The sequence below is a fragment of the Lonchura striata genome, chromosome 1A (assembly GCF_050655825.1).
Source record: "Lonchura striata isolate lonStrDom1 chromosome 1A, ASM5065582v1, whole genome shotgun sequence".
NCBI lineage: Eukaryota > Metazoa > Chordata > Aves > Passeriformes > Estrildidae > Lonchura > Lonchura striata.
Window position 1 is genome coordinate 7,859,850 of NC_140741.1, and position 18,143 is coordinate 7,877,992.

Sequence of the window (18,143 nt, forward strand, 5' to 3'; positions counted from 1 at the left end):
GATCATTACCCAGGTCTAGTGCTCAGCCTGTGCATGACGCAGATTAACAATACCCAGACAACCACAACTGTGATGTTTGCCTGCATTAGAGGGGATTAATTCACAAATGAAAGGGTGAATGAGTTAATTCAGAACTAATGACAGAGTATTTCAGAACACAGGAGTCCCTGTAGCAAACTGCTGGTTTTGGTGTGCAGCCACCACTGACAAGGAGAAAGCAGCTTGCCCACGTTGTTGATGAGGAACAATTCACCACCTGCATGCTGCTTCTTGACCTGTGTGTTTATCCACAAGCTTCTGGACACAAAAAGCACCTGGCAGAACTCAGTCCAGCCTCTTTCATGTAGCCTTATTATTTTAAAAATTAAGTTACAGTCACACTCAGGTAATGGCCATGTATCGGCAATATATGGCATTCCTTAAATTATAGTGTTTCTCCAGCTGAATTTTGCAGTTTCTCCAGGAAAGGTTCAGTGACCAGTTCAGCAGTGAATTCCCTTAAAACTTTAACTGCAACTAGAACATATTAGACTTTTTTTTTTTAATACTTCTATCAAAGCCTTGTATTGATGGGAATGGTAGAGAAAACCATCCAGACAGGCCCAAAAAACCACAAGTGATGCTGTGTTCTGTAGTTTCCTCTTCAGAAAACAGGAATTCAAGGGCTGGAAAAAGCATAGAACCTCTGTAACCTGTTTCAGGTCCAGCTACTTCCTGGGCAGCAGGGGAAAGGTGGTTCTGCTCCACACTGCTGAGACCCCCCTGCAGGGCCACAACCAGCCCTGGGATCCCAGCACAGGAAGGACAGGGAGCTGCTGGAGCCAGGCCAGAGCAGGGACAACAAGGGGATCAGAAGGATGGAGCAGCTCTGCTGGGAGGAAAGGCTGAGGGAACTGGGATTGTTCAGCCTGGAGAGGAGAAGGCTTTGGGGTGACCTCACTGTGGCCTTGCAGTGCCTGAAGGGAACCCACAGGGAAGATGGAGAGAGACTCTTCACAAGGGCCTAGAGTGACAGGACAAGGGAATGGCTTCACACTGACAGAGAGCAGGTTTAGATTGGGTATTAAGAAGAAATTGTTCCCTGTGAGGGTGCTGAGGCCCTGGCACAGGGCCTGCCCAGAGAAGCTGTGGCTGCCCCTGGATGCCTGGCAGTGTCCAAAGCCAGACAGGGCTGAGCAAGCTGGGATAGTGCAGGTGCCCCTGCCCATGGCAGGCGGCTGGGATGGGACGATCTTTAGGGTCCTTTCTGACTCAGGCCATTTTGTGGTTACTGCATGGTCCCCATAATGGGAACCTTAGATGTACCATATGATATTGCTATCTTAAAACAATCACCAAGAACTTGGGTTTGCAGACAGCAAATGAAAGCAATAACAGAAGGAGACATATTTACATCCCTAAAGCACACTGCATCTGCACAAAAGGCAGTGTCAAGGTTAATAGGTTGAGTTTCCACCTACAGCTCCCTAAGCACACAAATTTATCACAAGTTCTATTAATACAGGCGCACCTTCAAAATAATAATTTATTTCAAAATTGAGAAAGACATCAGAAAAGGAAATATATGGACTCCAGAATGCTGATGTTCTGACAGCCTGCAAAGATCTCTCATGAGTGGTTTGAACCTGGACTTCTTGTGACATTAAGTGGCAAACTGCACTCAGTGTCCTAGATCTGACTCTGCTGCACAGCCAAACACAAGCTCTGGACCCAAGTGCCCATGTCATGTGGCCAGCTACTGTAGTCTTAGTTTGGGATTTATGTAATTTGCTAATTTAAACACAGATTCCATCACAATGAACGGTGATTAAAGTAATGAAATATAGGTACATGGTAATGAACATTTTTTTAGACTCAAGAGGCAGATTTTAGAATTATACTCCATGAAGGTAGTAGGACAACATTACTCACTTCAAGCTCCTCTATTGCTTTAATATTTGCAGCTGACACAGTACACAGAGCAACCATTTCTGCTGCCAAAAGTGAAAATGAAACTCCAAAAGAAAGCAGCAGTAGCAACACTCTTGGCAGGACTGTAAACTGAGAAGTCATCAATTGCCTTTTTCAGGACAGAAATTATTCATCCCATTACTCCCACCCAAAAGTCTATCATCCTCTACAAGCAAAGCATTTCAGGCACTACATTTATTTTGCTGTGCAGGTAGTATCATACACCATGAAAAAAAAGTATCTGTATCTTATCTTTCCCATCAGGCTACAAATGCTTATGCTAAGCACCACACAAGATCCATCTTTCCATTAAGTGTCTCCCATGCTTCAGAGCCAGGACCTACAGCAGTGAGTCAGTGCAAGCAGGTGACTCATTGCCCTGGTCCCACATAATTTCTGGGGAAAGTGGTGGGATAAGCAGTCTTAAACACAAGGGTACCTCTCCTTCCCTAGAAGAGGGCTTGGGGTGGGCAGGAGTAGGTCTTTGTCACCAGAGGTCACAGAATCATTTAGTCTGGAAAAGACTGCCAAGATCACTGAGCCCAAGCTGTGCCCAATGCTCACCTTGCCACCCAGCCCAGGGCACTGAGTGCCACACCTCAGTCATTCCCTGGACACCTCCAGGAATGGGGACTCCAAATCTCCCTAAGCAGCCCCTGCCAAATGCTTAACAACCTTTTTCATGAAGAAATTCCTGCTGATGTCCAACCTGAATCTCCTCTGGCACAGCATGAGACCGTTCCCTGGGAGCAGAGCCTGACTTCCACTGGCTGCCCTCCTGTCAGGGAGTTGTGCAGAGGCAGAAGGTGCCTCCTGAGCCTCCTTTTCTCCAGGCTGAGCCTTCATAGCTCCTTCAGCCACTCCTCACAAGACTTGCTCTCAAACCCTTCAATGCAGTCTTGCTCCCAGTTTCTTCTCTTTCCCTGAGACCACCAGGATGCACCCAGTGCAAGGGAAGTTCCCTGGCAGACACATCCCTAGCTCCCATTTTCCCCAGGGGTCCCATCGCCTCTGCTACACAGCAGCTGTGCCAAGAGTCTGCCCTGCAAAGTGGCACTTTGGACAGTCTTGGAAAAAAAAAAAAAAAGTAAAAAACAAAATCATCACCTAAGACAGAAGTTTTAAGACAGCCACACTAAAAGGGAAGTTGCACTAGTCTCAGTCTTGAGCTGAACCTGAATGAGCACTGCAGACTTATCACAGTGCACAGGTCTCCATGGAGGTAGAGCCAGACCTGCCAATATTTGGTTCAAGCCAAATCCAGACTGCCCAGAGCACTGAAAAATAACGTGGATATGGCTTTCTGACCCACTTGGTTTCCCAGAGACAGCCTTCCAGCCCTAGGCTGTCTTCCTTAACAAAGCAATGCAAAGAAAAAGTAAGTGCATGTGGGTAAAATCTTCTAAGAGCTCTTAATATGTGGAACACGTGGGTGAAAATGCTCTGCTTACCAAAGGGACAGCAGCATTAACTCCTGAACCTTTAACAGCACTGACAGAAAAGTAATTGCTGACAATTTTAATCAATCCAGAATGATCTAAACTCAGTATCTTTGAAATATGAAGCTGACATTTCATTCATTATGTGATACTTTAGTTAACATCCATAGCAACTTAAAAAAAAATACCATTCTGGCTACCTGAAACTCATTAAATACCTAAGATTAAGAGGAAAAAAAAAAAGCCTTCAAAATAGAGGTTAGAATTTGCATTGCTCAGCTTTCTTAATTCATGCTATATTTTGCAACCACAAGTATGAAATACAATAAAAACTAAAGAGTGAGAGGAGTCCAGTCCTAGGAAGAAATATCCCCAGAAATATACAGGTTCCATTGAAAGTCTCCTGAGTTCTCCAGGCACAGCCATCTCTCCATGTTGTAGTAGATAGGGACAGGCGAATGGAAGATTTTGGCATGTGATGGAAAGTAAGACCCTTCCCCCTCACCCTGTAATATGTGATCTATTACCTTCAAGACACGCAACCTCACCTAACTCAGTAGTTTTCCACTTCTTACTAATCCCAGAAGACCCTACCTTCTTCCTTTGACATAGCAAAGTCCCCCTTGACTATTTAACCCCATGAGATAAGAGATAATAAACGCCATTTGACCATCCACAACGTTGGTGTCTATGTATGTCTGTGGCCCGGGCGAGGCTGGGCTGCCATGCTGTTCCTTGCAACCAGGTCACCTTGCCTTCCCCTGAAGCCAACACCATGTCTTTACCAGGACTGAAGCCTTAGTTCATTACTTTTATCCTTGTTCTCAAAAAAAAGGGTATGCAGGAGTTTATCACAGAACAAAGCTCTCAGTCATCACTTCATGCTTTCAACTGCCTTTTTCCCCAGCACCCTGAGGTACCACACTTTTTCTAGAGCTGTGTCCTAAATGTGTGGAACAATGGGGAAGTTTGGCTGAGGTCACACAGCAATAGGTGGCAAAGCACATATAGCAGCCCAGGTCCCTCCCAGTGAGTTTACTGTCACCAGATTTCTGAACCAGAAAGTTTATATGGTCACACTATGGGATCACCACAAAGCACAGATTTCCTATACTTATTATCCCTCTTAATGTCACTACAAGAAGTGGCAGAGAATGAAATCTTGGGGTTGAAAAAACACAAATTCTAAGCAGATCCTTAGAAGGGACACCTCCCACTATCCCAGCATGCTCAGAGCCCTGTCCAACCTGGCCTTGAACAGTTCCAGGGATGGGGCAGCCACAGCTTCTCTGGGCAGCCTGTGCCAGGGCCTCCCCACCCTCACAGGGAAGATTTTCTTCCTCATATCCAATCTAAACTTGCTCTGTCAGTGTGAAGCCATTGCCCCCTGTCCTGTCAGAATATGGTTTTGTAGAATAAGTGATTTGAACTTTCCAGGTACAACTTTGGCTGAGCCCTACAATGCTCTAGCACATGTTTGAAACAGCACTGACATTTTAATACACTCCATTTATCTTTGAGGAAAAGTACTCAACTGGAAGTTAAAAAAGCAAAAAAAAAAAAAAAAAAAAAACCCAATGGCTGCATTTGTTTAATTTTAAAAAGAGACAGCTGTACTTCTTGTTCAGTGAAGTGCCACTCATGATTCTCCAGCCAGAAGCACCAAAATCCACAGTACTATTTAAAGCAAGTCTGCCAATTTAATTATTTGTCACAGAAAATTACAGGGAGGAGGGCAGAAGGTTTCTTTTGGTAAGAAATTCAAGCTTCATGTCTCTCTAGACTGAAATATTCACTTTCTAGGAAACAAACATGTCATTCTGAGCAGAGGAGACGCATTCTAGGCTCCAGGGGTAAAAGAAATCACAACAAATGCAATAAAAATTCTCATGGGGGCTGGAAGTGGGAGAGCAGCACTTCTAAAGTAAGAAGACAAGCGTATTTGTGACTGCACTATTTGTAACCACATCCTTCGGAAGATTTTTTTATTTTTTGTGTTTGAATGGAAAACAACCAGTAAAAGCCAATTAAAAATAAATTCTATAGTTAAATTCCATTTGGCTAACCATCAGCTAAAATGATTGACTCACTTTTTTAGGATACACCTGCTTTTCCCCTCACTATTACAATGACTTTTTGAGACGAGTCACTATACACACACACATTCAAAACAGACCTTTGGCTGGATTCATCAACCATCTCATCACACACAAACTTTAAAAGCATCAACAACTCTCTTTTTACTTTTTTTCAGTTGTCCAAATTATGAAGAGGAATCAAAATAACCAAGCAATGTTTATATGAAGCCATTCTAGTTTTCACAGAATGCATAGAAAATTTAAGAGAATGGGCTGTCAAATGCACATTGTTAAAAGAGACAAGGATGAACCTTGGAAAAGCTCGTTTTCCCTGGCAAAAATATTTTTAAAACAAGACTCATGGTTCTGTATTTAAGCTGTGTGCTGAGGTGTATTTTTGTTTTTGTTAGGGCTCTGCTTCTCTGAAACAATCACTTTTCTTGTTTGTATTAAAAAGCCAAATCTTATTAGTCACTTGCAAAGCGTTTGAGTTAAAAAGAAAACAAAGCAGACCTAGATAAAAATCATAAAAGGTAGTATCAAATGTTCTTTCAGATCCCAGTGAGAGATGATTTCACCCTCTGGAAAATTGTAATTGAATAGTTTTATGTCTGTCTTGAACAGAATTCCAGTTCTCCAGACCCACCCTCCAGCTAAGGCAATTCCAAATCCTTCTAAATTACAGATACAGACAATTTTAGTATCCAAAGTTATATCCAACTGATATTATTCTCTCTTGCATTCAATAAATTACATACACATTTTTAAAAATAAGCTTTATTGGGGCACCAAACAAGACAACTCTCCCTTTATTTTTTTGTTTTGTTTTAAAGAATGAAGGGGCATTTGAGGCTGCGATTTAACTACAATCAAAACAGAAATTTAAAAAACAAAACAAACAAACAAAAACAAACAAACAAAAAAAACCCCCAAAACCCCAAACCAAACCAAACCAAAAAAACCCACAACAAAAAACCCTAAAATTCTTACTTTGGGTAGTAATTTCCTGTTCTGTAGTGATCAAGCAATGGGCAGCAGGGGAAAGGGAAGGAGCTCACAGTACAAAAACAGGTAACACTAATGTTATTTATCATGAGTACAGCCCCAGAGAGAGACTTTTTACTGGAAGAGCTCCAATTTCTAAGGAATCAGAGGCATTAGCCAGGCAAATTTTAGTGACAGAATACCATGGCCAAGGATTAGACACTGGATATGGAACAGAACCTTTTGCAAAGGCTCATAGCCCAGTATAACTTGATTTTTTATGTTAAAATAGCCCTAGAAGATGAAAAAATAAACAAAAAAAATCAAACAAACAAACAAAAGAACAAGAAGCTTTTTTATCCTGAAATTGTTACTGAATTTTCATGACATGTGGGAAGAGTTGGAAAGTACATAGATGGAAATATTTTTGTGGCTTTTATCACAGCAGGAGACAGGACCCTGCATTTGATCAAGTGACAGCAAAGGCACTTTTTAAAATACAAGAAATTCCATTTAAGGACAACACACTGACTGCCAGGGTGAGTGAACACAGTCAGGTCTCCACACTTGTGCACATTCACAACTCAGCTGCCCCTGGTCCTGAGCAACCTGCTCTGCCTGACCCTACTCTGAGCAGCAGAGTTGGATACTGGCCAAAGGTGCCTTCTAACCACAGCTCCATACTAATTCTGATTTTCCTCTTTTTGAAATACTGGACAAAGCTTTATTTTTCACGTGTCTAGAATAGAGGCAGCTTCATTTGTCCATAAGAAGCTTCTTAATTATGGATGTCTTAATCCAGGTATCTTTGGCTTGTGCTTTCCTCAGTGGATATGGCAGTAAAATAAGCCAGTTTTCAGATATCCCAGACACTGCACTTCAAGAAAATAATATATTTCTTGCAATTCCCATTTCAGGCTCAGTGAAGAAGACTGTGTTTTCTGTGTTGTACTCTCTAAGTCAAGGACCTAGTAATAAACTGGAAGGCACAACGAAACAAAAGGAGTATCCCACAAACTTTACAGACAGACAAAATAATCCTGAGTGCAGCCAAGTTATGTGACTGCTGAAGGAGCCAGACTGCAAAGTGGAAAATCCCATCAGAGCCAAGCAAGGAGGAAGCCAGCTAAGACTGGCTACTTTCCACCACCAAATGTCAGGTGAGAGTTAGAGGGATCCGTTTTCATAGATTCCCATTCAAGTTCAAGTGACAATTACTCCTGGTAAACAGGACCTACAGCCAAATCACAGGGGCAGCCAGATGGTTCTGTCCTGATGAATGGCCTGACAGGAGGGCTGGGAAAGCCCTCCCTGCCAAGGACACACAGGTGTAATTTATATGGTGCCTGATACCGTCCTAGCTGTCCCAGCAAGAGGGAAATTGTTTTCTAGAGACGGTATTTGCCTTGGGAAGGAATTTCCAAAGGATTATCTTGATTTGGCTCTGGTTGCAGCTGAAATTTATCTCAGTATGGAAGCAAAGTCGCCTGTCCCAGACAAACTCATGACATGTTACAGAAAAGGAAGTCTGCAGAGCTGACAAAACCTGTGTGCGTTTTCAAGGCTGAGGAAGTCTTTACAGAGTTCAGGCTAATAACTGAGGTTATAGAAGAAAACCCAAGGAGAAATTACACAGGAGAACATTAAATTACTCTCTAGAACTGGGAGTCTGACATTTCTGTGGGAGAAAGCAAAGTAAACAGAATGAAAGGGATATTGGAAACAAAGTGAAGAAAAAAGGTTTCACAGCCACTTCATTATTTCTAAACATGTATCACTAAATCACAGCTAGAAAATTATCATGCTAGCAGAATTGTTTCTCAAAAATCCTGCAGGCAGAAAAAGAGATATGGAAGCAATTGATGAGCTAACTACCATTAAACAAAAAGCTGCAATTAAACCAGTAAAGAAACATTTAATAGTTTAACATCAACTACAAGCTTTGAGAGACAAACTGACTTTCTACAGTTTTTTAAATGAAGCTTCAAAAGTTACTTGGTGCATATAGATAAGCACATGCTTGCATTTTGTTCAATCCTCTTAAAGTATAAAACAAATAAATACCAGTCTTCCACTCCATCAGATGCAAGGAGATGAAAATTGTATTTAAAAATTTAACATTTAAATAAATAAACATAAATTTCAGAGAAATTTACTTTATGCTTACAGGGAGAATACCTTGCTGATATTCAGAGGTCTAACTTTCTATTAGAAAATCATTATTTTCAAATTGAGTCAGACTGCTAACACAATCTTGAAATACTGCCGGCATACTGAAAAATGCAGAAGCTCACATTTAAACTATTAATTTTAGGTAAAACATAGGTTTTAATGCCTAAATCTAAATAGTATGTAAAGCCAATTATAACATTTTAGTGAAGAATAAGTATCAGCATAGGAAATACTGACAGGATGAGGTTGAGCCTTATTCAGGATGCCCTTAAGCACTGAGAAATATCTTACAAGGCTTTCCTGTGGAGGAGCCTGAAAGATTTTATTTTTCTCTTCTAGACTGTTCAGCAAAGGGCTAACAGTGTAAAGACTTCCAAGTTACTCCTTCATGAACAGTGAGTTATGTGGCATGCAGGAGTCAGAGGAGACCATGAAGGATCTATTTCAGTGATCTATGCTATTCCCAATATAGCTAATGATACTTACAGTGGATATAATTTCAGTGAACGTCATTAGCCAACCAATTATATTGCATTGCTTTTATGTTTTCTTTGGTACTCAGAATGCTGACTGTTTAGAACCTTCCTTGTTCCAGGCTGTATTTACAACAACCAATGGCAGCATAATTATTATTACTTAAAGAATATTTTTTTTTTACTGACGGAAAGGTTGTAGACTTCAAAATGTTTCTTTTCTGCCTTTTCAGTCTCTCTCTGACAGGTGAAAAATCCAAGGCTACAAGTTTACACTGCAAGATTATCCCACTGTGCATTGCATTTTCTGCCCTGCTGGTACCCAGTGCTCGCCCACCTCCCCTGGGTTTAGTTTCACCCCACTTCCCACCTGGCAGTACTCACCAATAGCCTGAGCAAGGGCTATTACAACTTCCTGGCATGTTGTGACTTCGGTGACCCCACAGACAATTCTCTGCACTCCATCCACCCATACTTTGAGCTCCATGGTTCACCAGATCATCCAAGAGCCATGAATGCAAATCAGTCAAGTCATTCTTGCAGCTGCAGCAAAGACAATGCAGCTGACTTCTCACAGCAGCTGGAACAGAGAAAAAGCCTGGTGTTTAGAGCAAAGAATCGCCAGTTTGAAAAGTTGACAATTTCACCTTGACATCTATCAGGTAGGAGAACCAACACAACCTCTTTCTTTCAAAACAGGAAGCACATGTTCACGCATTTTGGGGGCAGAGTGGCTGGGAAGTGCCCAGCAGAAAAGGATGGGGGTGCTGGTCAATAGCAGCTGAATATGAGCCAGCTGTGCCCAGGTGGGCAAGAAGGTCAGTGGCACCTGGGCTGGGCCAACAATGGTGTGGCCAGCAGAGCTAAGGCAGTGACCGTCCCCCTATCATGGACACTGGTAAGGCCACACCTCAAATCCATTCAGTTCTGGGCTTCTCACTTCAGGAAGGACATGGAGGGGCTGGAGCATGTCCAGGGAAGGGAACAGAGCTGGGGAAGAGGCTAGACTACAAGTCTGATGAAGAGCAGCTGAGGGAGCTGGGAAAGGGGCTCAGACTGTAGAAAAGGAGGCTCAGGGGGAACCTTGTGGCTCTCTACAGTGCCCTGACAGGAGGGGAGAGGCAGGGGTAGGTTGGGCTCTGCCCCCAGGGACAGGGTAGGCTCGGGTTGGATATCTGGAGGAAATTAATCATGAAAGGTTTGTCAAGCACTGGAAGGGGCTGCCCAGGGACGTTTGTAGTCCCTACCATTGGTGGTGGCTGAGGACTGGATGTGGCACTCAGTGCTCTGGGCTGGGTGACAGGGTGGCGATTAGGCACAGGTTGGACTTGGTGTTCTTGTCCAATCTCAATAATTCTATGATTCCATTCTAGGATCCAATACTTTAACAATGTCTACCTCCTCTGCAGACTTACCCAAAGTTTCATTACAGTTTATTTCCTAAAATTTTATGAGTTATTACAAAAAGAACACCCAGAGAAATAGCACTACCTTCAGAATAAACTCATAACAGTTTCCAGTAATAGGTGCCCCTATTTCTTTATATGCTGCCTGAATGTTTCCAGGGACTAGTAAGGATGCTTTCAGTGTTTGTTCAATAATTTCTAGCAGGTAGAGCTGCAGAAAAACAATGGGGAAACATTTTTTATTACAGCCATCCATGAGGGTTCAACTTTTGTCTCTCTATAGAAGCAGCTGAAGATTCCTATTCCCAACAAACCTATGCATTTTGTACCAGAACCCAGAAAGCAAAGCAAGCAGATTGCTTCTCTCTCCCACTAAAACAAGGGGATGCATCAGGGAAAGTGTTGTAGGGGTGGTTTAACCCCCTGCCAACACTGTGATGGCTCTGTGAGGAACCAGTGTTGTCTGATGTCTTCTCCTAGGTTTTTTCCTCTGCAATAATACTACGCAAAAAATTTCATAGTAAACCCACTAAAAGCTGTTGTCTTCAGAAGACAGAATGTTCCCTCAAAAATGAAACAAAAACCAAATCACCAATAATGATGATTAAGTCTTAAAAAACCCCAGAAACTAACAAGAAAGCAGACACCCAAAAACAACCTACAAACCAACCAACAACAAAAAACCAAAATCAAATAAAGAAAACCTAATGAAACAGCTGGGCTGCTTAAGCAGATAGAGGGAAAATAAACGCTGATAGCATGATAGAAGTGGCTCATGTACTCAGGTAATCCCACATGGATAAAGTGATAAAACTAAAGACAATATTTTTGAAGAATTAAGTGCCAGGAAAACGGATAACACAGGGACGGAGTAAAAGAAATGTGAAAATTAGGGGAGACTAGTGGAGACAGGCAGGGTGGAGTTACATGAGAAACAAGGAATCTGATGATGATGATGGACTGAACAGAACTGCACCACATGGAGGTAGAAATGGTGCAGAGAACACTACACAAATACCTAGTGCTGTTCACATTTACAGTCTAACCAGAGTTGCTTTCTCCTGGGGATGTGAACATCTCTTCCTGTATCTAAAAGATGCACCACTGCAGCCCCCAAGCTAGAGGGGAAAAGTCTTCCCTGTTCCCCTCTACAACCAAAGAGTTAACCCAGCAGATGACAAATGCTGATACATGATGCAGAGGACACCTGGAAGATCTTCACCTGACAGGCTGGTGCAGCAACAACCTCAGAGCCTGTTAGAGCCCCACCACACCAACAGGATGAGCTTTAGCAGAAAAGCACCAAGGAGTAAGTCAGGCCAGCAAACACCCCCAAAATCCTGCCCAAACCTACCTGTTCAGAAGTATATGCAAAATTTGTAAGTAAAACCAGATCTCAAATGGACTTGCACGCTCAATAGAAAAGTGACCACTTTTAAAAATATCGGTTGTATAGAGAAATAGTCTTTTGAGACATGAACAAGAACCTGAAAACCCAAAGAGCTTTTGATAAACATTTTCCCACATAAAGCTAGCTAATTCAAAGAAAACTTTTATCTGCACAAACATTAACCATGTACAAACACAGAAACACTTCACTCAGGTTAACACCATTTTAATGCCAGGTTAACACCATTTTAACGCACCAATAAGCTAAGCAGAAGAGAATCTGTTACCAGCCTGCAGCATAGCAGTGACTGAGAAAACACCTCACAGGTCTCATCAGTGACCTCTGTTATTTATTCTTGGACCAGTTGTCTTCACAAATAAGCAGACCTCACATTCCAAGCCCAGCTGTAAGGAACTTTATTAATTAACTTAATAACTTGCTGAGGGTTGAACAGTTCAGATTTCCTGGCACTGACCAAGCCATCTCTCCATGTGACAACGCACACATCAGCAAAGCATCCGACGGCTCAAATTGTTTTTCTGTGTGACAACATCCAAAGTATTATCTCAATTTAGCAAGCCAGCAAATGCATTTTTCCCCCAGTCAGCACACAATGTACAGTCTTGTGCTCAGTGCAGATCAGGTTTGGTCATTTGTTTTTCTACAGTCCATCTTTAAAAAAAGCAAAGACTAAAGAGAAGCATCATATAATAAGGAAGTATTTGCTGACACTTCTAAGTTTGAAAAAAGCATTCACCAAAGCTGCAGATGATCTGTACAAAGTGCCTTTAAAACAGTTCAAGCTCAGAGGAAACATTCCCATTCATTCTTTACAGGAAAGATAGTTTTAATAGACCAAATAAGAAAAAGAATTTGTGGAACGTGCATCCTTCAGACCAACAGGCAGGGCTGAATTAAAGGAATGTGTTAATAAAAGGACTGCCTAGGCAGAGTCCCCATCCCTGGAGGTGTTCACAAAACAATTGGATGTGGCACTCAGTGCTCTGGTTTCGTTAACAAGGTGGGGATCAGTCACAGGTGGGACTCAATGATCTCAGAGGTCTTTTCCTCTATGGATTCTGGGATTCCATGTGCCCCACAAAAGCTCACAGAATTCCCCTTTGGGGACCTGCCACTAGGAACATACACTCACATCAGAAATGGAAGATCTCTGTGCTGAAATCACTGTGTCTCATTAGAATTTCTAAGCAAAACTCATAGCAAGTAAGTAAAAAAAAAAAAAAAAAAAAAAAAAAAAAATAGATCTAGGACCAGTTTGGTTTCTAGGACTGTGCAATAGAAGTTCACAGAGAGGTCTGAAAATCAGAAAATTTTCTGGCCACATGCTTATCTCTGCTTCCCAAATATAACTTTGCACTGTTTTATTAGTCTTTGGTTTTCCTTCGTAGGTATTCTGTTCTTTATTTGCTGTTACATTAACTTTCATACCAGTAAAAGCTGATTTGCCTTGCCACTGATTGCTATCTGACAGCTCCAAATATATTTTTCGACCTGAAATCTGTACCCAGAATACACATTGTGCTTTTATGTTAGAGAGGAGGTAAAATAAGCCTTACCTCTAACACTATGCAAATTTCTTTCTGAAGTCAATGGAAGGGCTGGGGGAGAGAAAAAAAAACTTACTTCAGATTTTTCAATCCCGTAAGTTCAGAACCAGTTCACCTTATACATATTAATTTCAGCAATGACTGGGAACAGGAATGCAAAACTAATTTACTGAGAGGCACACAAGCCAAAGCATGCCTGTGATCACAGCTTTTCCCCAGTTTGTCAGCCATCAGCTCCACAGCCACACATAGCTGTGCTTGGAATCAAGCACTGGAAATCTGGCATTCCACAGCTACTTCCTTCCCCCACTTCTCTCTTACCTTGCCTGAAGCTTCCTCAATTACCTTGTTTACCATGCATTAAGCATTTTCCCTAAATTCCTCTTTTATCCTAATTACCTGATGGTATCTTACTCCTTCAGGTATTTGTTCAGTTTTTAAGCAGAAAGAAAATCCAGCATATATATACATATACACATACAAATCTATACATAGCATGTATATATATGCTAGTATTTAGCTACCTCTCCACAACTTGTTTACAAAATAGAAGAGGCTGAAGCTTCACAAAAGACAAGCAAGTCAGACTAACTGCAAAGGACTTTTCTAGCATTTGAAAAGAAGCAATATTCCAAGCAGATGTTTCCAAGACATCTTGTTGTAAGTATTAAGTCACAAGGAAACCTGAGAGCTAAAATAAAGATGCCAATTTCACCTCATTTCTGCTTTTAACATGGTTCACATTGCCTGAAAGCATCACGTACCTCAAATCGGGGCTAAAATCCTGCTGCAGCAGAATTTTGACCAACCAGTTCAGTGACTTTCTGCAGCTCCACCAAGTCACCAGCACATTGTTTAGTACACTTGAAAGTCAGGGTGTTTTCATTTGTAATTAGCAATAACCAAACATCATTTGGAGTTTGGCATTTACCCTTTATTTTCCATTCCCTGTGCGCTATGGCCAAGTTGTGCTCCTGGTTTTTCCCTGCTATGACAGCTTGTTCCACCTATGCTGTAAACCATATGATAAGAATTACTCAGTGCTAGTAAGGTTTGATTGGAAAATACCAAACAAAGGAGCACAAAGAAGCCAGTCCATCTACCTAGAAAGTTTATAAACCATCCAGGAGACCATGAACAGGGATGCATTTGGAAGGTCTCCCCCAACAGAAGAATGCTGGTATGGAGCCAAGTATCATTTTCCAGATGAAGTTAACTGCAAATAAAGAACTGACTACTGGAAATAAGCTCCCTAGTATTTTCCAAAAAGCCTTCTCCTTTAGACTGATGAAGAAGAAATATCCTACAAGATATGCAGCCTCCCATCAGTAAATGGGTAAAAATATTTAATGTCATGTACAAGTAAAAAATATCAAGTTAAAGTCTTCTGCAGGCAAAACTTTTACTGAAAGGAACAGGTTGTATCAGCCCATGACTTTCTTTGAAGAGTGTTCACAGAGTTTTTTTTTTGTGGGACTAACCCTCATGGAAGTTAAAAGAATGCTCTGAGATAATAAGCACTGCTTGAAACAAATAAACAACAAGCTTGAGAGAGACTTTAGGACCAAGGATTTTCGCCCATGAGACTGGCCAAAAGATATTCTGACATCTGTGTCAAACAGGCCAAAATCCTGATGCCACAAGTGGTATCTAAACACCCTCACCTGGGAGAGGACAGCACAGCACCAACACAGGAGTCTGTACAAGCATTGATGTGCAGGCAGTTTGGTTATGTGTTTCTGGCAACAAAGGCTGCATGAAATTGTATCTCTGGACAGCCCAAAATTCCCCAAGTCAGTTTCCCAGACAAATTACCAGTTGACTTCTATCCAGGAACCCTCAGCTGCCTAGAACATGAACTGCTGCTTGCACTGCAATTTCTCCTCCTGCAATACAGCTAACAATTTGGTGGGAAAAATGAGGGAAAGAAACATTGTTCTGAAGCACAGAATGCTACAACTGGTATTTTGCCTAATTACAGAACATTTCTGACCTCTCCCTGAGCTACAATCTCTCCTTGAGCTGCAATCTTTACAGCACAGAAAAAACAATTTGTCTCTTCTCTTTGTAATGGTGAGAACTATCTAGAAGGAATTAACTTGTTTTCTTTTGGGGGTGGAGAAGTGAGAGAAGGAGGTAAAGCCACACTTCTTGTCAGCTCTTACAAAGATACACTTTGTTAATGGCAACTATTCAGTTATTACCTGAATTAATTCTTCCACCTTGAAAATTTTATTTTTGTCTTCAGTATTTTAATTCTAAGACTGATCTCTGACTTCAGCAAATGTGTTAAGCCTTTAGGACATGTTCCTGCACAGTGTTTTAATCTAAATCACATGTGACAATCTGAAGCAACCAGAGACACTACTTAGTAAAGATTTAACTGCAGCACAACACAAATTCAACATTCATCCAACCTGGGATTCAAGTGATGACATGGCTACAAACTATCATGATTATTAAATGTGTCTAAAATTCTCATGGCCTTCATAGAAAAGTGGGTTCCAGCCAGCTGTCACAAACACAGATTGACAGCTGGAGTGATAGTCTCCCATCACAGTCTGTAACACTTTGTATCTCTGGAGCTACCAGGCCTGACCCAACTGTGCTGCAAAATATTTTCAAATCCCCAGAAAATATTGGAAAGAAAACAAGCCAGCAGCAGGTAAGCCAAGGAAACGGCTTACTAAAGTTCCTTTGTATCTGGTCACTTCTGAGAGCATAACCTTGCATTTTTAACAGTAAGTTTCACACTCTTGCACTTGAATTACAACAACTTAGAAATTAATACTCTCCCTAAGATTAGATACGACAAGCATCTAAACTCCACATGGACTTCTGGCACAAAAACCTAAGGGTGTTTTGGAAATGATGACAGCACTCAAGTCAGAGTTTCAAGCTTGCTTCTATTAGATTCCAGTCAGAGTGTTTCTAAAGCAGAATTGGAAATATTTAAAACTTAAGAGCACTATAGTTAGGCTATATACCAGCAAATCAAAACAATATCTGATGCAGCACTTCTTCCAGCTCTTGAGATAGGATTTACTGTGATACAAGTGTGAATTCAATTCAAGTGCGCTTACTAACTAAATCCCAGCCCTGAATCTGTTACAGGATTAGGACTGAAGTATCACTTTCCTTTTACAGACAGTACTCCCTTTCCTCATTCTCTAGTTTAGCTACTAACAAACAAAAATGAGAGTAGGAAACATCACAATCCTAGACAGGCAGGAATGAGTGGATTCATCCTAGAAAGCCTCACTGGTGGCCACTGTTCTAGGAAGGGCTGGATCATGGAATTACACAATGGTCTGGGTTGGAAGGGACCTTAAAGACAATCCAGTTCCAGTTCCAACACCTTCCATTATCCCAGGTGCTCTGAGCCCCATTCAATCTGGCCTTGGACACTTCCAGGCATAGGGCAGCCATGGCCTCACAGGGAAGAATTTCTTCCTCATATCCAATCTAAACCTGCTCTCTGTCAGTGTGAAGCCATTCCCCCTTGTCCTGTCACTCCAGGCCCTTGTCAAGGGGATCTCCATCTTTCTGTAGGCTTCCTTCAGGCACTGCAGGGCCACAATGAGGTCACCCCAAAGCCTTCTCCTCTCCAGGCTGAACAATCCCAGTTCCCTCAGCCTTTCCTCCCAACAGAGCTGCTCCATCCCTCTGCTCCCCTTGGTGTCCCTCGTGTGGACTGGCTCCAGCAGGATAGCTGGTGGCAGCACAGCAGAGGTTCAGACAGCAGCTGGGACAGATTTATTCTGTGGCAGAGGAATATAATTTTCCAGATATGTTAGTCAAGGAGCCTGCACTGCATATAAGTGCTGTGACAAACAGTTCAAAAAAAAAAGACATGCGCATTAAATAAACATCTCCTGATTCATCCTCTCAGTTAACAGGCAGACATTTACTGCACTGTAATGTCTTCCAAAGCTGTGTAAGTATTTGTTCCTCATTAGCAGTAAATATATAGTGCATTTGAGGAAACAGCTTTACTGCACACCACTTTATTAATAAACAGCAGCATTAGGTGGAAGTCACATCTGTACCTCTCTAATATTGTCTAAATAGCGTGTGGGAGTGAAAGAAAACAAAGAGCAGAGAAATATGCAAGCAGGTTCACTGTAAGGGAAATATTTATACAAAAGTCACAATACACACACACACTTCAAAGTTGCCTTAGACCTGGGGATGCCTTGGCTTCAAAGGAGGCAAAATAGGTCATTCTCCAAACTGGTTCCAAGGATGACACAGCTCCACCCCTTCCAACTTTTTTTCCCTCTCCCCTCACAGCTTGTCCACAAACACCCACACCCAGCTGAGGGACTGAAGACATTCGTGTGTAATTGCCAATATTTACACTAATGAGGCAATGAGCTCATCTGCTCCCTTTTGGCAAGACCTGCATTAACTTTTGGTTTTGTAGGGCTGAAGTTCTTTACACTTCACTCAAGCCCACGTGCAGCATTTGCTTTGTCATTTGACAACAGCCACCCTGAGTCTCAGCTGTCAGAGAGGTGTTCTCTGCACCTGAAGCGTGAACTAAGGGCAAGTTCCAGAAAAAAACAAACATACAAGAAACTTGTTTCACTTCCCACATTTCAAGATAAGGACCAAAACACACCACCTTCTTCCTCTATATTGTGGTGAACTTTGCATACAAATGAGCTCATTCCTCCCCTT

The 18,143-nt window shown here is 41.8% G+C and overlaps 1 protein-coding gene across 4 annotated transcripts in view; it reads right to left on the reverse strand.

The window, feature by feature from the left end:
- Positions 1–18,143, reverse strand: part of RASSF8 (Ras association domain family member 8) — a 73,539-nt gene that overhangs the window by 11,858 nt on the left and 43,538 nt on the right. For 2 of the 4 annotated variants that reach the window (XM_077783182.2, XM_085569679.1), the window contains exons 3-4: positions 13,470–13,511; positions 9,481–9,676 (exon numbers count right to left, since the gene is read on the reverse strand). In XM_077783182.2, the coding sequence (XP_077639308.1) occupies positions 9,481–9,583 (103 nt within the window). In that variant the 5' untranslated portion in view covers positions 9,584–9,676; positions 13,470–13,511. The remainder of the gene's footprint in view (positions 1–9,480; positions 9,677–13,469; positions 13,512–18,143) is intronic. The other 2 variants (XM_077783180.2, XM_085569678.1) reach the window with 1 other exon arrangement.